This window comes from Theropithecus gelada, chromosome 11 (assembly GCF_003255815.1).
Source record: "Theropithecus gelada isolate Dixy chromosome 11, Tgel_1.0, whole genome shotgun sequence".
In the NCBI taxonomy this organism is placed as follows: Eukaryota; Metazoa; Chordata; class Mammalia; order Primates; family Cercopithecidae; genus Theropithecus; species Theropithecus gelada.
Window position 1 is genome coordinate 28,664,673 of NC_037679.1, and position 24,906 is coordinate 28,689,578.

The window sequence follows — 24,906 nt, forward strand, 5'->3', positions numbered from 1 at the left end:
TGCTGGGCAAATTGCTGGCAGATTCAGGGCCTTACAGATAGCATAGGACAGTGAGAAAGCATACAGGTTAACAGTGTGGGCTCTTGAGTCAGATAAACCTGGGTTTGAATGTGAACACTGTCACTTCTTGGCTATGTGATTTTAGGCAAATACCTTACTTCTCTAAAGCCTGTTTCTCTTGCCTTTAAAATGGAAATAACAGTGTATCAGTCTCATGAGATTCGCTGCTGCCTGGAACACTGTGAGCACTCAATAAATGGTAGTTATGAGGGTGATTTTATTTCTAAAGCCATATGAAGTCAAGTGTCATCATATGACAAATGGTAAGTGCAGCAGTCGTAAGGCATGGCCTAGGCACCTGGGAGCTCACGACAAACAGCCATCCTGAGAGCTCCCTGGGAGGAGTACCAACATCCGGTCCCCGTTATGCAGCCCTGGACCCCATTAGCCACCCAGCCCAGTATCCTACCTCATTCCCAAATGACCCGATAGACACAGTAACTGGTCCCACGTTGCAACGTGATTGGGATTTTTGCATAAGAGTTCGAGTTAAACAGACGTGAGTCATCTTATTCTTTGGTTCCATAGCATTTGGCTATGCAAATTTCATATTCTCTTGGCTTCATTTTTCTCCAGTGCCCAAGACCAAAGAGTGGAAGCAGAAAGAAATGGCAATGGCTGCAAGGGCATGGGGGGAACCACCACTCCTATATGCCTTCCACTGGAAGTGAGGCTAGAAGGGTATCAGGCTGGATTCGTTGACACCTTTGATGATTCTGTAGGAGGCTTTGCCAATGTCTTATATTTTGAAATTCATGGCAAGATGTAAGCAACAGATTTGGCAAGAGGAAATATTATAACCTGAAAAATGGGACAGATTAGAGTCACTAGAAAAGCAGCACAACCAGAGAGAAGGGAAGGGGAAAAAAGGATGACAGAATAAAGGGGAAAGAGAGAAAAGTAGAAAAGGAAATTGAAGAGAATGAAGTGTTCTGGTGCTGATGAAGCTTAAGAATCAGGAAGTGATAATAACAGTACTAGTTATCGGAAAGTAGGAATGAGATGGTTAGAAAGCCTCAAACGAAAAGTTAGGAAGGAGGGGGTCTTTCAGGCATTGTGTGATCCATCTCCTTTCTTTATGGCTAAAGAGAAGAAGAAAGAGAAAAAAGAAGAGAAATAGAGAACCCTATGTGTCTGGGCCTTTAGGTCTAGGGGATTGGACTATGATTTATGAGACTCTTTCCACAGCTAATAATCTATGAATTTGTAAGTCGTGTATATTTTTCAGATTCCTTATTTGGTTAAGACTTATTTATCACTGTGGTCTGTGTAACTTCCAGTGACAGCCATGTTGTGATGGATGACGTCAATGCATTTGATTTTTCGCAGTTCTCAAAAAGTCAGGATCATAATGCCCTTCAAAGTTCTAAGTAGCTTATATCGTGTGATCATGTTTTTAAAAAGTTAACCAGCCTTCAGGTATGTCCTGGGACTAATGCTGCTTTTGGGGAGATAAGAATCTAGGCCAGAACCAGGTCCTAGAAATTTGTGGCACTCATTTGGGTGATTCCTCAGTTTCCCTGTTGTTCAGCTCTATGATATCTGTTTCCTTAGTGTCCAGGTTTTCCATTAAATACAGCATATCAGGAGAGACTCGAGAGCCAGCCACAATGTTGATCCCACTGACCTCTGAGGATGTTTCTGTGTCAATTAAAAGAGCTGGCTGAGAGCTCATGGGGTCTGGACTTAGGTTTCCTAGGGAAGTGTGGCTGGACTCCAGGAATCCTGGAAAGCTCCACCTTTTTAGAAAGGTATCACCAGGGTCTTCTTCACAGTTGAATATATTTTCCTCGGCACTGGCTGAAACAGTCTGGAGACCGGGGCCTCTGGAAGGTGTTTCCTTCTCTGAAGGAGACAGGATGGATCCCATGGGGCCCTGCTGCTGCTCAGTCTTGCTTGGCTGAACCCCTGTAAACTCAGAGCTCAAGATGGAGGTAGCGGAGTCATGGTGGTAGCTGTCTGAAGTGGGCACCGGAGCTTCGGCCGCTGTGATCAGTACTTCGGGCACCAGTGGCATTTTGATGGGCGAGGTTCTCACACTGGACTGTGGGGTCAGACTCTGTAAAGTGCTTGTCTGGCTGGTCTCCCTGATGGTGGACAGCTCTCCGATGCTGGAGCGCAGCGTGGGGCTTCCTTCTGGGAAGGAGGATTTCTTCCAGGTGGGTGAGGCCCTGTGGGGGTTTCTTAAGGGCACATCCAGTAGATCCCTGGCTGGGCTGAGGTCATCTCGGGGTAAGAACATGGAGCTGTCACTTGTCTGCCTTCTATAGCTTCTTCTTCTGGGACTGGAGGGGTGTTCGTGGGCACTCAGGAACCGCTTGACTCTTCTTATCATGGAATGCCGGTGGCCATGCTTCTCATAATTCCACAGCCACTCCTCGTCAGGAAAGTCGGACCCAGACAGCCTGAAACACACAATGACAAGATCCAGGCAGAGTAGCTTCGGGGGCCTAGTTTTGGGGGCAGAGTCTCAAAGTTAAGAGATGAGGTTGGTATGTTTACCTTACATATTTTTAAATGGGGGTTTGAGGACTTGAGATAGTCTAGCAGAGGCTCTCACACTTTTTGATCTCAGATTCCTTTTAAACTCTTAAAAATTATTGAGTATCCCAAAGAGATTTGCTTATGTGGGTTATATCTACTACTCTTTACTGTATTTAAAATTATAACTGGGGAATGTCTGAAATGCAAGCATGTACAAGCACACATTCCATTTACTGCTAAGTGATGACATCATCACATATCTTGTGGCCTCTGGAAAATTCCTCTCGACACTCTTGACAGAATGAGAATGAAAAAGGCAAATAACGTGTTGTGCTATTATGAAAACATTTTTGACCTTCAGGACTCTCTGGAGGGGTCTTAGGGATCCCCAGATATCCCCAGACCACACTTTGAGAATCACTGATCTAGAGACTTAGACATTAAGAAATATCTATATATCTATATCTATGAATCAATCTATCTATCTATCTATCTATCTATCTATCTATCTATCACCTAGTACATATTCTTTCTCCCTTAGTACAGTTGAATTAAAGTCATGTTTCCCAAGGACCCATAAAACCCCCCCTTAACAATGGATGAGAGTAAATTCATGAGAGTGCAATGACCAGTTCACATTTATTGACTATATACTAAGGCCCAGCTAAGCACCTCCTATGCATTGATTCATTCAGTTATCACAATAATTAGATGAGTTGGCATTAGTATTATTATTTACACTTTACAAATGAGGAAACTGGGGCCTGGAGAGATTCACTAAATGTACGCAGCTAGTGAGAGCAAATTCGGAAGTCTGGCTCCAAGTCCCTGCTCCTAATCACTGTGATAGAAAGCCTGCTAGAGCCCAGGGTGGAAGAGTGAGTAAAGCACAGTCGTTGCTCAGAGGTAATTTGTAAACATTCCTGATGAGGCTTTGCATTTACATCTGTACAATTAGGGTTAAAACAAGAGAAATTGGAACCTTGTGGAAAGGATATATTCATCCAGGTAGGGTGAACTTGCATCACGATTGGGCTCCCTTTGTGATTAAATTTGATGGATTGGCTACCAAGAATTTCCTGCTGGATTTTAACCATTTAAAAAATAAAACAAATAATTCTACCATTTAGTGAAATAATTATTTATTTGAGACAGAGTATTATTCTGTCGCCCAGGCTGGAGTGTAGTGGTATGATCTCAGCTCACTGCAACCTCCGTCTCCCAGGTTCAAGTGATTCTCAGGCCTCAGCCTCCTCAATAGCTGGGATTACAGGCAGGTGCTACCACGCCCAGCTAATTTTTGTATTTTTAGTAGAGACAGGTTTTACCATGTTGGCCAGGATGTCTTGAACTCCTGACCTCAAATGATCCGCCCACCTTGCCCTCCCAAAGTGCTGGGATTACAGGCATGAGCCACCACGCTTGGCCAATCCTAACATTTTAAATCTCCTTCAGGACTGACATAAAATGAATAATTGAGGTGAGATAAGCCTGTTTGGTAATTTGGTCTACTCTGGCCTCGGATTACATGGTTATTTGCTACACATCTCCATGGACTTACAGCCTTAATGGGGTTTGAAGAACAACTTAAAACCTTGCCCTTGAATTACAAATGCTCATCGTGCTAGCTCTGGGAGCAACAGTAACCAGCCGGTCTCAGTCCAATATTGGTAGAGACATCTCTGGTGACAAGATGCCGCGTGCGTTTTATGTGACATGAAGGAAAACATTGGGGCAGTATAATATTGGTGTAACTTGAAAGGGCAAAGCAAGCAGCCAAAGAAACATCGTTCCTCATGTTTATGAATAAAACATGGGTGACTGAGATGATTAACTGGCTGAATGTGTCGGACGGCATTCGATTACAGCCTTGTACTGTTTTTCTAAAGCCCCAGCAGCGCCCTTGGCTACCAGATAGCTTTCTGATCTACCCTCCACTATGTGAGGCTCAGATTCTATTACATCGACTTGAAAAATGCAGACTCATGCTTCAGTGGCCTTGGTGACCCTGCTGGGTGGATTGCATTTGGTCAACTCTCCAGTCATATTCCACAGGCACCGATTTAGTTAGGGCGGAGGACACCAGCGGAGCCACAAGTGAACTTGTTCACTACCGTCGCCACTCTGGATGTGTTCTGGGAATCAAGGACAAGCTGGCAATCTCTCTATATAGGACAAGCATCTGTCTTCCATTTGGGATCTCAACTATTTATTTAAGATTTGTTTTTTTAAACTACCTCTAAAGGATGCAGTATTGTAAGAAAGACAGTCTTCTAGGGAAAAACGTTTTTATTTTTAATACCTCAAAACTTTGTGACTCAAAGACAAAAACTTTATGCCCTGTTGTAGGACGTATGTATAAGACCTTCAACTGCAACAAGAGGTATAAACCGCTGGGTCATAGATGGGGGAAAAAGACAAGTTGCAACAAGCAAGCTGCAGAACATCTAGTGTTCTTGCTAACATTCTACTGATTCATGACTGACATTGGGTAGGTCTGCCAAGAAGACCTTATTGTACCTTCCTAGCTCATAAGACTATGGAGTGGATGCATGAAATTTATCTGTTTATTCACCCAACTAAATTTATTGAGCACTTATCATGAACAATTTGCTGCATTAGGTACCTTTTAAGTGATCACTGAAAAGGAGAGAGAAGACATATAAATAAATATCTACATTTGGGGCAAAGCAAATTTTTGAGCTGGGCTTTGACACTGAGTGGGAATTGGATAGATAGGAAAAGGACAGAGCATTCCACATTGAAAGAAGTGACTTGAACAGATAAGGCAGCAGGAAAGTTGAGGGTGTTTGTGAGAAATAGGAGGTACTTGAATCTGTGTGAAACACAGAAAAGTGTCAGGCCTAGGCTAGAAAGAGGTCCTTAGACTGTGCCATGCAGAGTCGTATACCAGGTTGCGGGATGTGGCCTTTATCCCGGAGACAGAGGGAAGCTGTGGATTGTCTTTGAGAATGGAGGGCATTGCTAGGGTTGTGTGGTATTGGTAGGGGTGTCCATGGTGGAAGGCTACACAAAAAGCAATGTTGATGATTGCTTTGGATAAGAAACATGACTTGAAAACTTTTCACTCCTTTAGTCTGAAACACGGTCTTTGGAAGAACACTTCGTGTTCTGTGCTCTTGGGGGCAGTGTTACATATCTTACGCTGAGTGATGAATGATGCCCTCCAGGTCTTAATGCTGTAACAGACCAGTAGGGAAACTCCCCAGCATGACAAACCTAATGACATTTCTTCTGAATGCTTCCGTGGAAGATCTAAACACACAATGTTCATCTCCTCCTTTCTCTGGTAGCCACTATTCCCAATATGACAGCAGAAGCTGTGCTTTAAGAACAAAATAGTTTAAAATAGAATACTTATTTATTTATTTATTTAGAGACAAGGCCTCACTCTGTGACCCAGGCTGGAGTGCAGTGGCACAATCATGGCTCACTGTAGCCTTGACCTCTTGGGCTAAAGCGATCCTTCCACCTTAGCCTCTCAAGTAGCTAGGACCGTGGGTGTGCACCACCATGCCTGGCTAATTTTTTATTTTTGGTAGAGATGGGGGTCTCCCTACGTTGCCCATGCTGGTCTTGAACTCCTGGCCTGAAGTGGTCCTCTTATCTTGACTTCCCAAAGTGTTGGGATTATAGGTGAGAGCTACCACACTCGGCCTTAGAATAGTTTGAAAGAGTATTTCCCAAATGGGAGGCTGGGGTATAAATTTTAGTTTATTTTATGTTTTTTTTTTTTTTTTTTCTGCTCCTTATTTGATATTTAAAGTATCCTCTTAGTCTAGGGTTAGTATAATACTGAGGCTCAATATAATGCCACTTAACCAACTAATAGCAGAAATATTATATGATAGAACAAAAGTACCCTCATTATATTCCTATTAGAGAGAGTCAGCTGAAAGAGCTCGGTTTTATGTTCTGGAACTTATTTGGACTGAGAGAGGCAGGTAATTAGAGATAGGAGGACATTCATGGAAAGTGTCATGCAGCCATCAGTTTCCAGGGATGAAATTTGAGAACTGTCTCTGTGGTGGGAAAAATAATTTATTTTGAGAACTTGCAGAGCCAGGATTGCTGCTGTCCATGCTGACACCAACCAGCTGCGTGATCTTTGGGGACTCATTTAATCTATTGTGACTTAGTATCATTCTTGGTAAGCTGGTGATAATTATCCTTTACCTGCCTTTTAGGTTGTTTGAAAGTTCAAAAGGGGTGACATGTGTAGAAAAGCTTTGAAAGTAGACGATGTAAAAAGGACTCTGTCAATGACTGGCAAACTTTCAGAAGTGGTTTCCAAGTCATCATTGACTTCTCATACAGGGTTGGAGGAGATGATAATGTGTTTCTGAAGGTCACTCTCTTTTCTTCTTCAAGATTGTCCTTTTAAAATTGTTACTACACCAGGAGATATCACTTAACAATTAACACCTTCAACAGGGATGACTTAGCCATCTAATGATAAGCCATTTAATGATAGGGCACTGGGCGCGTGAAGAGGAAATATAAGAACTGGAAGAAGCTGGGTTATTCGAGGGAAGGAAGAGAGGGCTGCTCAAATGGTGAAAATTGTGGAGACAGACTGCCCTGACCTTGCCTCTCAATATTGTTTTTTTGTGCCATTTGCCAAACATCATCAAACTCTGCAATATACACTTATTGTGCAATAGAAACCATCAATACAAAAACATAGAAAACATGAGAATGAGAATGATTGTGTCATATATTGGGCTATAGAAGAGTAGAAGAAGGAGAGAGAGAAAAGGTTCTGTTAAGCCAGTCAGGCTGGTTAGTTATAGGTGAGTCCAGAAGAAGGAAGCGCATGTATTATTTCCACAGATTAGATAGATGTCTGGATTAAAATAATTTTAATCTCAAGTATTAATAAAAAACCCAAATTTCAAAATCTATATGGAATACCTGCACAAACACCAGCCCCACGGTTTCCCCTGCAAATGACAAACATCCGAGGGCATAAGCAGCCATGATTTAATTAGGAACTTTAAAAGATGCTTGGGCTGGTCAGGGGTGCAGAAGAACATGCTTCACCCTCTGCTGCCATAACAAAGAGGCAAGAGCCAGGTTGACGAAGATGTCAGCAGACTGCCATACTTCTTGGGGTGTGTCTAATATAGAAAGACAAAAATAGCCCTGATAGCTTGAAGGATTTAATGCATTTCTCCAAAGAAAGCTTTTTGCAAAGCAACCCCCTTCTCATGAGAGTGATTAGGTAAATATAGAGCTTCAAAAAGATTGAAAGATAAAACTGGATGATGCTTGTCTCTCTTTCTCTGCTCTACTTTTGAAGCGGTATTTTGACAATTTAAATTCAAATAAAAAGAGGCCTTTTTGACAGAAATGAAATGAGGAATTTAGGAAAACGATATTTAGTATGATGAATTCTACTTCTCACTGCAGATTTATTGTTTTCAAATTGCTAGTGTACTCACAGTCAGGCGACTGCCTTGGAGGGAGCCGATAATTTGCCTGAGAATCTATCAGGACAGAGACATGCGTGGAGAAGCATTTTTTCATGGGCAAAGCAAAATGTACTCTTCAAACCCATCTGAGGCACATGTGGCTATTTTTAACCATCTGCACTGCAGAATCATCATCAAAGCTGTAGCCAAGGATTTATACAATGGAAAGGCAACCCTCCCTCTGAATGGGGAGGTATGGGGCTAAGGGTTATGAGGAAAATCCAGTGGACCAAATATTGTATTCACCCAGCCTCTCTCTACTCTTTCAGGTGGACAGTTCTAAGCTCTAGAGCATCCTAGAAGGTAGCCCAGAAAGCTGCATTTAGAGCTGATGACCCCACTGCTACCCCAGTGTTGGCCTATCTGATCATTGAACCAAAGGCTTTAGCAAATCTGGTTGAAGAAGTGGTCTCCTGTGCCTTTAACAAGGCTTATCTAGCTACATCCTACCACCCTGGTTATGTTCGGCTCTTGCTGGCTGACACAAAAAGAAATTATGGCCAAAAGTAGGGGTTCACTTGAAGTTCCCTCTTCAATAGTGTTCTATTCTGTAGGAATTTTGTTAAAAAAGGAAATCAAGCCATGTACACATCTGATACCATTTAAAGATGAAAACTGATTGCCCATAGTGACCCCACATCAGGGTATGAAAGAATCCCTGAGTAGTTCTAAAATTATAAACTTAATGCACATTCATCTCCTTGGAAGTTTCCATTTCTCCTTCCTTTCTGGTACATTAAGTGAAAAGTCAATGTTCCCAGAATACACTTTTGTTGAAGTTAGTAATTCAGAATTTGAGATATTTTTGGTAGTTTGTAATATAAGCATGCAATAGTATGTATCAGACTATGTATTTTTTTGTAAAGCTAAAATATTTGAATATAGTTGACTAAAAAGGATTACTAAGTCATATCAACATAGAAGTATATTTAACCACACTTTAATAAAGTCTTCGCTCACTAAAATATGTATTTTGGTATATTTGAATTAATATCACTAAAAATACTTCTGACCTACTGTATAATTCTAAATATTTTGTGTACATTAAGTACATTTGCATGTCTGTATAATTACCAAATATCATGTTATTGTTACATATTCCTAGAACTTTTAGAATAAAGATAGATAAGTAGAAATGACTATTTCTGACAAAGTTCCATAGCACCAAATACATCTTAAATAAATCCCTCAACTCCTAGCCAGAAGGAGTTCTTTAAAATTTTGAATATTTTTCCTCTTTACTAAGTGGATCCTTAATTGACTTCATAGACCCCTTTTTTAAGATTATTATATATGTGAGAACATTTTGACATAATTATTTGAATTATGGCAGAAAAGCCCAATAAAACAAAGCTCTTTAAATGGGATTACAGTCAGCAGTTTAAAGTTTACAAGCTTGGAGCATGCTTTTAGATTAGCAAGACAGAGCAAGTGCTCTGGACACACTTGAGTGATCCATTTCATAAGCAGTTACAGCCTCTCTTCTCCAGAATTTCGAATCCTTTAGCTGTTATGAATGGATAGTTTGTTAGGGTTTTTCCAATGCCCTTAAGGGATTATCTTCTTTACTGTTGGCTGTTTTGATTTTCAAGTTAGGACTAAAGGGCATTATGAGACTTCAGTCTTTAATTTCTGTGTTTCATTCCTCAGAGTCTTAATTTGTGTTAATGGGTAATCCCAAGTAATTAAAAGATAGTAAGAATTTTGAAGTGACTCATGATGATATAATGTGAAGACAGGCATTCTACCTCTACCTCAAGCCAGTAGTGACAGGGTAGTTCTGGACCTTGATTTTTGTTCATTTGTTTTTAAAAATCTTGAGTTTAAGCATTTAAAGTTTCTTTTGGTAAAGTTATTTTTATCACACATGTGTTTATTATTGTCCCAGGAAAACTCATTATTACATTAGGGTTTGGGTATATTTTCTCACTGTGCCTCTTACAGACAATGTTCTTTTGGCTACTTGTGGGTGTTTTCTCAATTTTGGTTAATAGCATCTCCATAGTTAAGCTAATGAAAAGATGCCTTAATTAAAACAGCAGATCAAGGCTGGCATGGTGGCTCCCACTAGTAATCCCAACACTTTGGGAGGCCTAGGTGGTAGGATCTCTTGAGACCAGGAGTTCAAGACCAGAATGGGTAACATAGCCAGACCTTTGCCTCTTGAGACCATCCTGGCTAATACTGTGAAACCCTGTCTCTACTAAAATACAAAAAATTAGCCGGGTGAGGTGGCGGTCGCCTGTAGTCTCAGCTACTCGGGAGGCTGAGGCAGGAGAATGGCGTGAACCCGGGAGGCGGAGCTTGCAGTGAGCCGAGATTGTGCCATTGCACTCCAGCCTGGGCAACAGAGCAAGACTCCGTCTCAAAAAAAAAAAAAAAAAAAAAAAAAGCCAGGCATGGTGGTGTGCACCTGTAGTCCCAGCTACAGGAGGCTGAGGCAGGAAGACAGCTTGAGCCTAGGAGTTCGAGGCTGCAGTGAGCTGTGATTGCACCACTGTACACTCCATCCTGGATGACAGAGGGAGTCTCTGTCTCAAAAATACAAAAGGCAAAAAGCAAACAAAAACAAAAACAAAACTACAGCAGATTAGAAAGGATTCCGTAGTATTACAAAAGAACAAACAAAACAGATTCAACTGAAGTGATCCCACATGAGATAATGGTAAAAGAATTCACACAAGAAATAGTTTTTCCTTGCTTATTAACTCATAAAATGACTAAGTGTAGCTTACTGGCCATGCAATAATTATCATTATTTAGTAAATGCTCAAGACTGGCATATTTATGAAAGCATTTCTATTTTGGGGACTGCATTCAGATTTTTAACTGGCCTTTTTTCATTCGGAGTGTTGATTTTAAAGGTGATTTTTAATGTGCCCCATGCAAAGATCAGGAGATGGAACTTCAGCACTAGTTTGGTGTTAAAGCTTATAAAATGCGGTTTTAAAACAGTAGCTCTTTGGTTCAAGATTGGACAGAGAAAGATGAGCTCTGTTAAAGCTTCCTTTAGATTAAGACACAATGACTAGATGAGGCAAGAACATTGGTTCCCGCTTCCCTGGCTGCACAGGCACCAACTCCCCTTCTCCCCTTACTGTATCCAACTTCAACTGCTTCCCTCTAGCTCAGCCACTGGGACCTCCCCTACCCCCCGGGGTCGGCCCTGTGTCTTCTTTAGGACCTTACTCAGTCATCCCCCCTTGCTCCTGTGTCTTTCCTCTCTTCCAGTGGGCTCCTTTTGCTCAGCCTGTCTTTTTTCCTTCCTTTTTCAAAACAAGGAGAGTTGTTAATTTGTTTCTTTATCACATCTTCCTTCATCTTACCAAGGGTTTGATGTGGCCTTATGGAAATACATACGATGCAATAATAGTATGTAGTATATATGACATATAAAATATTATATTTATATATTACATTATATAAATATATATAATATATAAGATCAGGCCAATATAGTAGAGGTAGAATAAGAAACAATCATAAAAGACACAGAATCTAGAAATACATTCCAAAATAATCCCATTCCACAGACTTAGTAAAGGTAGACTACAAATTTGATTGTCAGCTTCCCAGCAGCCAAAATGAAAAGGAAACCATCATTAATTATAAAATTATAAAGTTTATAAGATAAATAGTGTAAGATTTGCCCAGAAGAGGCAAAGCTTCCTTTTTTCCCCCCAATGTCTGAAATACGTTTCTTCCTGTGGGTCCTCTGCTAAAAGGGATTCTAAGTTACACAGTGGACAGCACTACAGTAAACACCAGAGGGAGTCTTAATGGCTCTGTCCAAACAAGGCCAGGTACAGCAGCTGAGTGAAATTCAGTATAGGTGGTGAAGGTAAGTCTAAGGAGGCCAAGGTGGGCAGATCACCTGAGGTCAGGAGTTCAAGGCCAGCCTGGCCAACATGGTGAAACCCCGTCTCTACTAAAAATACAAAAATTAGCCGGATGTGGTGGTGCATGCCTGTAATCCCAGCTACTTGGGAGGCTGAGGCAGGGGAATTGCTTGAACCCAGGAGGTGGAGGTTACAGTGAGCTGAGATCACGCCACTGCACTCCAGCCTGGGTGACAGAGACTCTGTCTTCAAAAAAACCAAAACACAAAAAACAAACAAACAAAAACCCTGCAAAACGAAACAAAACAAAAAACAAAGCAAGTAAAAAATACGCCACTAGCCTTACCCAAGACAAAACAAAAAAGCCATTCCTAGAAGTCTGAATTGAGGGAGGAAACAGACCAGCATCCCTGTCTCTTAGTGAATACGGTCTGATCTATTTACCCTGTCAATTCAGACTTCTCAAAAAAAATAGTCCATGGATACTTAATGAATTGAGGAATTACATGCGTTTTGGGTTTGTTTTATTTTTGTTTTTTAGGTATGAAAATGGCATTATGATCTATTTGCTTTACCATGATCAAATGGCAGGGAAGATAAAGGTGGGTGGGGAATGAAACAAGACTGGCCGTAACTTGATAATTGAAGGGGTGATGGATACATGGAGCTTTATCATAGCTTGTTCTCTACCTTTGGAACTGCTTAAACTTCTTTTTTTTTTTTTTTTTTTTTTTTTTTTCTGAGACACGGTCTCGCTCTGTCACCCAAACTGTAGTGCAGTGGCATGATCTTGGCTCACTGCAACCTTCCACTCCTGGGTTCAAGCGATTCTCCTGCCTCAGCCTCCCAAATAGCTGGGACTACAGGTGTGTGCCACCACGCTGGCTAATTTTTGTATTTTTGGTGGAGATGGGGTTTCACCATGTTGGCCAGGCTGGTGTCGAACTTCTGGCCTCAAGTGATCTGCCTGCCTTGGCCTCCCAAAGTGCTGGGACTACAGGCGTGGGCCATCGTGTCTGGCCCGGTTTGAACTTTTCTACAATAAAATTATTTTTTGAAAACAGCTTACACTGGCAATTTGATCTTCTTACCTATAAATCACTTCTAACCTACTACAGTTTAATTTCTACCCCACACTCTCACCTAAGTCTCTGATGACCCTAACATACAAAACCTATGGCATGCTCTTCAGGCTTTATTTGGAAACTTTGTACCTTTGGCCTCTTGGCAGGGCATTTTCTGGTTACTCTGCATCTATATTGACCATTTCTACTCTGACTACCCTTTTCCTCTGACCACCCTTTCAGTGATAGTGTTCTACCCTTCGGATTCTGCTCTGCTTCCTTGACACTGTTCTGAGCTTTCCCACCCACTCTTTGGTTCTACGTACTGATACCAGTAAAATGCATCCTTTGCCCCTGGACTCCCTGCCTGCTGGCCATCTCCATGTGAATTACCCATAGAGATCTCAAATTCAACACAAGCAAAAGGGACAGCTCATAATCTTTTCCTTAGAGCAGCTTTCGCCCTTACACTCTCTCTCATCTTTGGTTTATTACCATTCTTCACTCCTTCTCCTTTCGTGAATCTGTCCCTTCCGTCACCTCTACTGTCTACATCCCTTGTGATACACCTGTTTCAGGCCCTTATCCTCTCCTGTTTAAATGACAACAGCCTGCTCACTCTGGCTCTGGTCTTATCCTCAGCTATCCATCTTTCAGCCAGTTGCCAGGCTAATCTCTCTAAAGCAAAAATGGGACCCTGTCATTTAATAGCTTTGAATAACGGCTGAAACCCTTACCTGGCCTATAAAACCCTCCATCTTCTGCCCTTGCCTCCTCTCCAGATTCATTTATTGGCTCTTCTGGTTTGCCTATCAAATTGTTACTCTGAGTACACTATTTATCATTCCTTTCTGTCTTTGTCCATATTGGCCTGAAATGTGCCCTCTGCTGAATCCCCTCAATCCTATCTGTGCACTGGCTCCTAATTCATTATTTTATTTATTTATTTTTGAGATGGAGTTTTACTCTTCACTCTTGTTGCCCAGGCTGGAGTGTAATGGTGTGATCTCAGCTCACTGCAACCTCCTCTGCCTCCTGGGTTCAAACGATTCTCCTGCCTCAGCCTCCTGAGTAGCTAGGATTACAGGTTGGGCCACCCTGCTCAGCTAATTTTGTATTTGTAGTAGAGACTGGGTTTCACCATGTTGATCAGGCTGGTCTCGAACTCCTGACCTCAGGTGATCTACCTGCCTCGGCCTCCCAAAGTGCTGAGATTACAGTTGTGAGCCACCATGCCCGCTTCCTAACTCACTCTTAAAGATGCATATTAGAGTCCCCGACTCCAAGCGGCTTTCTCTGCTTCACCAGGCTGGGTGAAGTGTGTCTTCATTGTGTGTGTTCCCATGAGGCTGAGCATTTCTCCACTGTAGCATTTACCACATTGTATTGTCACTTTTCTTGGCCTTACATCTGTGAACTTAGGAGGCGTTTTTTTTTTCTTTTCTTTTTTGACTACCTGTAGCATCTGGCATAGAACCTACCTCATAGTAGGCCCTGAAAAAAATGTACCTGAATAAATAAATGAGCACATTCTGTATGTGAGGGTCCAAGGGAAAATATATTTTAAATTTGTACTTAAGATAGAAAGAAGGAAAATTGATTTATTTGAGTTATATCTATTTAGTAAATATGCAGAAAATAGGGCCATGTTTTGAACCTGTTCCTTAATTTAGAGAATGAAGACATTGTCTCCGAGGAGTTTCCTTCTGAAGTGGAAATGAACAGTGTGCTGAACGTGAACAGCGCTGTTGAGTGTGCTGGCTGGGAGGCGGGTGATCCTGCAGGTGGCCCTTGGAGAGGAGTACTTTTGCTCTGTTCTTGAAGGGCACTGCTTTGATTTTAGAATATCCGGGTTATTATGGGAATTGTGGCTACAAACCCAAAACATTGATATGAAAAGGTAAGGACAATTTGATTTCTGAATTCAATATGCTGGGAACATACACCTCAAAGAGAATAAGAAAATTTTAAAAAATCTCATCCAGGAAAGGATTTGATATGGTCATCAAGCAGCAGGCACTTTTATAAAATGGAATGCTTGTGTCTACAGCATCTTGATATGTGGTCTTCACTCTCATGCAAAGAGCTCATTGGCTCAGTCAGCACCAACAAAACCACCGGTGCTAGAGCAATTCTTAACTTTTACCTTCCCCTTGCCCTGAGCCTCAGTCAGGTGGCTCATTTGACATTGACCTTGTATTTGGTGAAGGAACCATTCATTGCTTAGGGAATTATCTTCGATGATTTTAGAGAACATCTACTGTTTTTGCTAGCTCAGCAAAACCATTCACTCTTCTCCTGATAATAGCATCTCGCTTTTTCTTGAGATATCACATACTCCATATGGTTGGATGGGGCTGACTGTAACCCTTGGTTCAAAGATGGACCTATAAACCAGCCATGAATAGTCAAAATATTGTCTCCCTGTTGATAGTAATTAGCCCAGGAACGGATATGTGAACCAAGCCCAGTCAGTCATAGCAAATCCAGCACTTCAGTTTCAAGAGTTGGAAAAGAGATGTGCCCTTTCCACAGGTTAGCTGAGACGGTAAGCTGTAAGCCTGGAGCTTGCCATTTTGCCATTTTGCCCTCAGGATGAGAGAGACTGCCTGAAATCTGAGCCAGTGGAGAGAAAAGCAGACCTGAGAGTCATGGGGCAATGGTGAGTCCTGGTGACATTCTCTGAGCCTCTGGATCTAGTGACACCCAAAGCTAGGCTCGTCTCTGGGTGTGACACTATAAACCTCCTTTTGCTTAAGAAAGCTTGAATTTGGTTTTCGTCATAGGCAACAGAAACATTTTTTCTAATACGACAATCATAGGAAAAATAGACATTAATAAATCCAAAGGGCGCCATTTCTATCAACTCAGGGCTTCTGATCGCCTGTTTTCCTGCAGTAAATTTTCCTGGATTGTGGTCCACTTTAATGGTCCTCATTTCTACAGAAAATCAAGATCAAGTGAGCTTTTGCCTAATAGTTTCTTTGATCAATTGGTTCTAGCAGATCCAGTTAAACCTCTCACAAAACCCTCTCCCCATAGATTCTGGCCTTTGTCTGTTCTTCTCTCCATCCTGCTGGTAAATAGGCCATTTTAGTCGGAGGACTTCTCTCTGACAACTGAAAATTTTTTGCTGCAGTTTTAAATATTGTACCTCCTGGTTTTCTCTCAGTTGTTTTATTTTCTGTCCTAAATTTCCAGGGTGAGTTTAATATGAAAAATAGCTTAAAGTGATTTAATCTTTCTCTGCTTCAGTTTGACATCCACAAATAAGACTTGACTAGGTGATAATAATCATCATGCTCTATAGTTTTACCTAAAGCATTTTAATGTTTACAATCTCATGGAATCTTCCCAATAATCTTCTGGGGAAGAAATTTTCTCTGAGATCTTGTCAATCCCTAATTCTGTTTCTGTATTTAGAAACAGGAGAAACATTGTGTTTTAATATTTTCTAAAGAACATGAACATGTATATGGTAATCTGCAGAATTATGATGATTAGGATGAGTAAGTAGATCAGGATAAAAATTTTGAGACCTTCAAAAAATCATCTTAACCATGGGGTAAGAACAACTCAATGGACATTAGAATTAGAGCCTGCGGAGCATTTGCAGTCTAAATAGAGTCATCACAATGATGCCCTGATTCTATCAGCATTGCTGGTCTCTTTTCTTTTCAAGTTAAATCTTCAAGTACTTTGCATTAATCAATGGTGGAAGTGAGGAGAAGGATAAAGCATATTTAATTATCTAAAATCAAACTCACGGAAAAACAGCTCTTAGTAATTCTGAAAATTGAGAAGATTGCTGGATATCCATGAAGCTCTGCCCCGGCAGAAGGTATCATGAAGGCTGAGACATGCATACAACAAGAGATTCCTATCCATGGAAACTGAGAATACACTGAGGGCTGGGATGAGCTCTCTGGCCTGGAAGGAGCCCTGGGTGGGTGGGTCTGGTCTTAGAAGGCTAGCTAGAAGCAGAAGCAAATCTAGCCTGGAGTAGGCAACCTTCTCTAAGATGTGCTTTGTGGGCAACAAGGCAAATCTCCTGGCTCCTAAATCTTTCTCATTACTTTCCAGAACTACTGAAATTCCACTTTCAGTCTTCCTTTTCTTTGGGTCCTGAAAGGTTTTCAGCCTCAGGGGCCCCTTTGGAAGAGAAGTGCCACAAACCATCACTGATGGGGATTAGGAGACATTCAGCAAAGGGAACAGGGTTGAAGCGAGATCTCCTGCGAGTGGAAGGAGGAGGGCAGGCCACTTCGGGGAGGAGGGAAAGAAGGGTCACAGGCAGCAACCACGGGACACGAACCCACTGCATAAATCCGCTTAGAGCATGCCTCAGGGAACTATGAGCCACAGTCTTGCCAAGAGTTATAAGAAAAATTCCACAGAAGTTTCCCCTTTTGCTACAGTTTTTTGTTTGTTTTGTTTTTGAGTGGAGAGTTTCTTACTTTCTGAATTAGTCTGTGCTTTTCTCTTTAATTTACGTGGAAACTGTGGCATCTGCCTTCAGCAAATAAAATTCTCCCACATTCACACACTTCTGCAATATTAAATACATGCTCAGACTTAATGAAATATAGAACTGTGCCTGATTTACTTCAGGCCTCAACTTTAAAGCTCATTATACATAGGGGTGATTGCTGTGTTAAAACCACTGAACAGAGACTGACGTACATACTAAGCCCAGGTAGAAAAAAATGCCAAAAAAAGGTAAAAAGATTAGAACAGTGATCTATCTGCTCACTTCCTAAATATTGGAGATATTTATTTTAATTTTCATTAATTAATTATTTTTCTTGAGACAGGGTTTCACTTTGTCACCCAGGCTACAATGCAATGGCACAATCATAGCTCACTAAAGCCTTGAACCCCTGGGCTCGAGCAATCCTCCGACTGCAGCCTCTCCAAGTAGCTAGGACTACAGGTGCCATCACAGTTGGCTACTTTAAATTATTTCATTTCTTTTCTTTTCTTTTCTTTTTTTTTTTTTTTTGTAGAGATAAGGTCTCACTATGTTGCTCAGGCTGGAAAATATTGGAGATTTAACAAAAATGTACTTACCCCATCTGGACTGTTGACCCCAGAAATGAGGGTATGCAGTAGTCAGCAGCTGCCAATGTGTATGGTGGACGAGCAGCAGAATCGTCCCAATAAATGTCCTTCTTCATCTTGGGTAAGCTCATGTGCATTTCGTCCACAGCTAAAAGAGAGACCTAAAATCATTGTTATATTGTTAGAATAACTCAGATGTAAATTAAATAAAAAAGAGAAGTTTTTGTGGGCAGATGAGAGTTAGAGTGGGCTAGGACACAGTCTAAGTGAGTGAATATACCAATGTCTATAGTTCGTATTTGCCATGACCACAGTTGCCACAGAGAGTTGTATCTGTCGTTTACTGCTCAAGAGTACTTTGCAATGAGGATAAGTGGGGCTTCAAGCCTCCCACACTCCGGGATCAAACCACACACCCCAGAGAGGAGCTGCCTCTTAGCTGGAGGGAGGGGAGCCATCTTTTTATTCTGTGCTCACAATTATGCTGTTGTTTTACCTGACAGCACCCACTTAACCCCAAATATTACAGGAAGGTGAAGATTCCAGTTTTCTTTCTGTTAACCCCGTAAACACATTTTTACCTGGCATCACTTCTTATATGCCCTGGTTTCTTGTTCATTTCTTTGTTTGGAAAAACATATCAAGAAGTCTATACTGCTTGGTGCTATGGTGCTCTCTCCTCTTGGCTTTGACAAAGGGATACATGAATACATTATTAATCCTCTGGGATTCCGATTTTGACAAAGTGACTGACCTCGGCATTATGTGTCCTCCCTAAGAGACTGACATTGGGATCTGCTGTGAGATGTTTGGACTTACTTAACTGCCAACTAAGGGCTTGAAACAAATGAACAAGATGAAGGCCTTCACTCATCTGTAGTTCACAGGGAAGAGAATGGTCTAGGGAGAGTCTTGCCTAAAAGGAAAATTCCTTCATGCTGGTTCTTCATGAAAAGCTCTCTGGAATAGTGCTTCAGGGTAAGGGCCCTGGGGCCCATTTAGTGCATTTCATGCAGATTTGAGACACCGGCTGGCATGGCCCAGGCTCCCAGTGTCCAACCGGTGGCTCTCTGACTGCTGGGATTGATGTGATACGACTTTGGGAACTCCCACCAGATTGTGTCTGGATGCCATTTTAAGTCACTATTAACCTCTCTGGTTGGCAATAGAAAACAAACCAAAGAACAATTTAAAATACTGCTCTATGCTGAGATGAAAGAGGCTAGAAAAAGCTAATAGAGAGGCTTACAAAGAAAATTGGCTTGAAATTCTACTTAAAAGGAACTACATTTCACTGGAGCTGAAATCCCGGATGTATAAGCTTCCAAAAGGACCTGAGACAGCATAGTGCACAGCCAAGCCTCTTTCATTTGTGGCTAAAGCTCTGAAGCCAAGAGGCGTGCATTTAAAATCTGCTTAGATTTGAAATATCACAAGTGACTTATTATTAATATTTGAAAGAGAAAGAAAATTCCTCTAACCTGCAAATTTCTGTCAATGCACCAGTTAGTTTCGAAATCATCATCATCTTCTCCAAAAGGGTTGATAAGCTGCTCTGCTACCTGTAGTTGAACATAAAATAAATCCATCATGATACCTGTGAAAACTAAGAAAAGAATCTGGAGATGATTCCTATTTTCCTCTCTGCTTCCTTTTGTGACTTTCATAATATGAAGAGTAGAGGGGAGTAGATTGTTCTACCCAGATATTTATTAGCAAGCAAGACATGATTCTCAAACCATGAATGATGCACCTTTGTAGGTATGCTCTCCAAATGGATCTGTCCATCCAACTGGTGACAATGCAGGCCCTATCAGGGGAAGCCATGTCCGATTTAGGAGCCAAATCAAATGAGTGAATAGTGAAGGAGAACCAACTATTTGCAAGGCACCCTGAAGGGTACACAGGCTGTGCTTTCAGGGAATTTACAGGGCCCAGATAATAAGGCAAAATGTACACAGGGAGAAGGTTAAACAGCAAAGAAAGACTTAAATCACAATGAAAGAAAATAATATAAGAGGCTTTCACAATTTATTTTTATTTTTATTTTTTTAGACAGTGTCTCGCCCTGTTGCCCAGGCTGGAGTGCAGTGGCATAATCGTGGCTCACTGCAAACTCTGCCTCCCAGGTTCAAGCAATTCTCCTGCCTCAGTCTTCTGAGTAGCTGGGACTACAGGTGAGCACCATCACATCCAGCTAATTTTTTTTGGATTTTTTTCAGTAGAGATGGGGTTTCACCATGTTGGCCAGGCTGGTCTTGAACCCCTGAGCTCAGGTGTTCTGCCCTCCTCGACCTCCCAAAGTGTTGAGATTACAGGCATGAGCCACTTGTGCCTGGCCCAGCTTTCACAGTTATCGAACGTAACTGCTAAGTAAATGAGTCAGAGAGCTAGTAAGTCCTAAAGCTGGAAATTGAGGCTTACTTAGTTTTACCCTAAAGGATTTACCCTTATCCAGTAAGTTAGTTTTCCTGCCGGGAAAATGTTAGGTAACTATTGTCGCATATCTTTGAATATTTGATCAATATTAAATATTCTTATCATGTTCCTGAATTGAATAGCCTTCTTGATGAGAGGTTTATATGTCAAATACAACTTATCTATCATTTTCCTTGTTGAAAATTTTCACTTGGTTTTTATTATCTGGACATATGCGCATGCCTGTGTGTGTGTGAGAGAGAGAGAGAGGGAGAGAGTTGGGGGAGAGGGAGATTTTACATTGAGTCTAGATGGAAAAACATTTTAAATGTGTAAAATAAAGGTACCATGTGATTAGCTTTTAGAGTCTCAATATTGTAGATTCTGAAACTATTCAGTAGAAAATCTACCTACTTTTAGGATTTAAGTCAACGTATTAATACTTAGAGCAGTTTTTTTCAACCTTGGCTGCACATTAAACTCATCTGAGGAGCTCTTAAAAAAACCCAACTGATGCCTGGGTCCCTTCCGCAGAGATTCCGATTTAACCAGGCTGAGCCCAGGCATCAGTGTTGGGTAAAGCTCCCAGGGGATTTTAATATGTGGCTCTTATTTTAAGTGCCTTTCCTTAGGCAGGTCTGTGTCCTGAATCAGTAAGCCTCACAGTGATATCTATGTTGTTCTTGTCACCAGTTTCTTGGGGCTATCTGCCCTTTCTTGCCTGGAGATTTACTTAGATTAATTAAGGGTTAAGTCCTGAAACCTTTTTTTATTCTATCCAGATTTTCATTTTTATGCAATCAGTCCTGCATATATTATCATAGTCTACATTAAACTGACAAAATGGCATGTATGTTTCTGAATTGACAATCTCAAAATATATCTTTTATTCCACTTAGGGCTGCATTTCCAGCAAGTAACTGAATGATATACTATTCATAAGGTTAAGATGGCTTTTCTGTACTTTGAAAAGATTATAAATATCCTAATCATTGAGATAGAACAGCTGTTTAGAAATGGAGGCACAACCCATTGGTGTTTAGGTTTGCCTATCTTTCTTTCTGAGATGGAGTTTCGCTCTTGTTGCCCAGGCTGGAGTACAATGGTGTGATTTCGGCTCGCAACCTCTGCCTCCCATGGTCAAGCGATTTTCCTGCCTCAGCCTCCCAAAGTGCTGGGATTATAGGCATATGCCACCACACCCAGCAGGTTTGCCTATCCTTTAATGGAGCTAAGATTGTGCCTTTTAATATTTTTTCTTTTAAGATTTATTTTATTTTATTTTATTTTAGACAGGGTTTTGCTCTGTTACCCAGGCTGGAGTGCAGTGGTGTGAACATGGCTCACTGCACCCTCGGCCTCCTAGGCTCAAGCAACCCTTTCACCTCAGCCTTCTCGGTAGCTGGGACTGCAGGCATGCGCCACCATGCCTGCTAATTTTTTGTTTTTTGTTTTTTTTTGGAGAGATGGGGTTTTGCCATGTTGCCCAGGCTGGTCTTGAACTCCTGAGCAATCCTCCTACCTCCGTCTCTCAAAGTGCTGGGGTTACAGGCATGAGCCACCGCGCTGGACTTTAAAACAGTTTATAAAGGAAAAGGATGTAAATATTTTAGAAAGCGTGTCAGAAGGAAGGAACCATTATTTGCTCTTTACAGGTGGTCAAGCACCTTACATGGACACAAAACAAAGAATAAAAAGCTTGGTGCAACTCGGGAAAGGAAGAAAATTACTTTTTGAGAATGATTGAGTATTTGGGCCACTGCAGTGATTTTGTCTTTATAAAGCTAAACTCTACTTTTTCCTCTAATGGAAAATGAAAGTCATTAGTCTCTTCTGCGTTCTTGCTCCTATGCAGGTAGAAATAATTAAGAATCATGGTAATCTGATTAAAAATGCTTTTGCCATTTGTAAGGGACATGCCTTTACTCTTTGGAGTATAATTGGAAATGTCAACATATTATTTTTTTTGGTTAAGATTCAAACCAATGAAATGAAAGACTTCTGCAGGGAAAATTTCACTGCAACCTGAAGGCCTCAATGGGTCACGACAACGTATGGCTCTTTGGAAGGCCAAACATTTGAAAATTCTACTTTATGAATATCATCTTCATACCATCATTGCCTTTCAATGAGTTTAATGAAGCCATTGTCATTGATTTTTTTCTATCACATACTTCCCATTTGGAAGTTTACAGAGGTGATAGAAGAATCAGGTCTCTGATATTTACACACATACATTTGAGGAGGTGGTGATGAAGGGAGGGGAAACAAGGAAAATTCTACACAGATAGTTAGGCAAGCCGTTCTCACCTCCTGAACCTGTTTAATTCCCTGGCAAACCAGATGTTGTCATTATTTCTGGTGTTTCTGGTTCTGATTCTGAGGAATTCTGAGTCTCGGTTCTGGTTTTGAAAATGGGGTACATTTAGACTGGGCACGGTGGCTCACACCTGTAATCCCAGCTACTTGGGAGGCTGAGGTAGGAGAATTGCTTCAACCCGGGAGGCGGAGGTTGTAGTGAGCCTAGATTGCATCACTGCACTCCAGCCTGGGCAACAGAGCAAGACTCTGTCTTAGGAAAAAAAAAAAAAAAAAAAGAAAATGGGGTACATTTAATGTTGTGGGACAGCTAGTAGAATTTCAGGGAACTGCAATAACTATTTATAGAGTTGAGCAGAACCAAGATTCTACTGCAATATTAATGGTTAAGTCTGATTTATAAGGCTTCTTGTTGACTCTTTTACTCTGCCTAGTTGCTTATTGTGGTACACAGTATCAATGCAGGTACACTTATTACTTTAGTTACACTATTGTAATCCTAACGGGAACAACAGAGACGTAAAAGAGAATCAATAACCATAAAAGAGTGTTCTTCTAATCTCTTTGCACAAATGAGCTGCTTCAGACAGTACTGAGTATATCCCTGTCACTTGAATCCCTGGCAGAAAAGTAATAATATTGCTGAGCTATTACATGTTAGATCTACCTTTGACTCACTCGTGAATGATTTGCTAAAGACTCAGTAAAGGATCAGTGTGGAGAGTCTGGAACATAACAGATTACAAAGTGGGGCCCTGAGACCATTGGCTACCTTGAGCCATCCTGCATAGAAGAAGAATTGTAGGAGGGTGAAGATTGGAATGTAGAGATCCAAGTCATGCCCTGCGTAGCCTTTGGTGGGATCCAAAAACTGGCGTCCAATCAGGCACGCAAAGAAGAAGGTATAGACAGCAAGAGTAACAACCTGGAACAGAGAGAGACCGGAGTGAGGGGACGGTGCTGGCCTCCCACAGCAAAGCTACAGTGCCAAGGTGGACAAGTAGAAATAAAGAATTCCATGCAAAGTATTTCTTACCTGGGTGTAAACCAGCGGAATCCCAACCCAGTCATAACCGAATAAGAGGCTGCACCAAGAGCGGTATCGATTCATTTCCTAAGTCAGAAACAGATCAAGCATGATTTACTAAGATGACAGGTGTGGTAATAAGCACTTACTGGGATTCAGAATGTGAGCATGTCTTTTACAGGACTGACTATAAGACTAGTAAACTGGTTCCCAAGGATACTCCAAAAGGAAAGTTCTAAAAATGACAATCAATCAATCAACATCATTGGAACAATGAGTTCATTGATGAGTACATTTGGGTATTTAAAAAAATATTAAAATAAGTCATGGCCAGGTATGGTGGCTCATGCCTATAATCCCAGCACTTTGGGAGGCCGAGGCAGGAGGATTGCTTGAGCCCAGGAGTTTGAGATAAGCCTGGGCAACACAGAAACACGTTTCTAGAAAAAGTAGATAAATTAGCTAGGCTTGGTGTCACGTGCCTGTTGTCCCAGTTACTCCAGAGGCTGAGGTGGGAGAATCACTTGCGTATAAGAGGTCAAGGCTGCAGTGAGCCATGATTGCGCCACTGTGCTGCATATAGCCTGGACAACAGACTGAGACTATTTCCAAAAAAAAAAGGCCTTCATAGAAATATCCCCCCCAACATTCTATTGAACCCATAATTTCCAACGTGTATATTGGCCCAAAGTCATGGTGAGAAGGAAATTGCTAATATTTTAAATAAGTAATTTTTATCGATTTTGGTAGGTAATCTGGAAGCAATTTTTTTTTTGTTTCTCTCATTTTAAAGCATGCTTACTGTAGATCTTAGAAAAGAGATATAATTACTCCCACAAATGGAGACTATAACACTCATATTGATAGAAAATCTATCTCTGAAGCAGGAAGGACAGGATTCTTTGATTTTCTCATCTATTGTACACAAGTTATTATGTAAGACTAGGCAAAAGAGTTCACATTAATTTGGGTGCTATTTTTAAACAATTCACTCCCGTTAGCCTAATCCAGGGAGGCGATTGTCATGGCACCAATATATCCAGCCCTTACATAAAAATTTTTTCTGGGGGGGTTATTTTGTTTAGTGAAAATACTATTTTACTTACTAGAGTATCTGAAAGGTTGGCTTAAGTTGCGAT

At 41.2% G+C, this 24,906-nt stretch overlaps 1 protein-coding gene across 4 annotated transcripts in view; it reads right to left on the reverse strand.

The window, feature by feature from the left end:
* Nucleotides 1–260: 260 nt before the first annotated feature.
* The window catches only part of BEST3 (bestrophin 3), a 45,960-nt gene continuing 21,314 nt past the window's right edge, over nt 261–24,906 (reverse strand). For 2 of the 4 annotated variants that reach the window (XM_025402299.1, XM_025402298.1), the window contains 5 exons: nt 23,777–23,854; nt 23,513–23,665; nt 19,485–19,565; nt 18,013–18,164; nt 261–2,465 (listed from right to left, as the gene is read on the reverse strand). In XM_025402299.1, the coding sequence (XP_025258084.1) occupies nt 1,556–2,465; nt 18,013–18,164; nt 19,485–19,565; nt 23,513–23,665; nt 23,777–23,854 (1,374 nt within the window). In that variant the 3' untranslated portion in view covers nt 261–1,555. The remainder of the gene's footprint in view (nt 2,466–18,012; nt 18,165–19,484; nt 19,566–23,512; nt 23,666–23,776; nt 23,855–24,906) is intronic. The other 2 variants (XM_025402297.1, XM_025402300.1) reach the window with 2 other exon arrangements.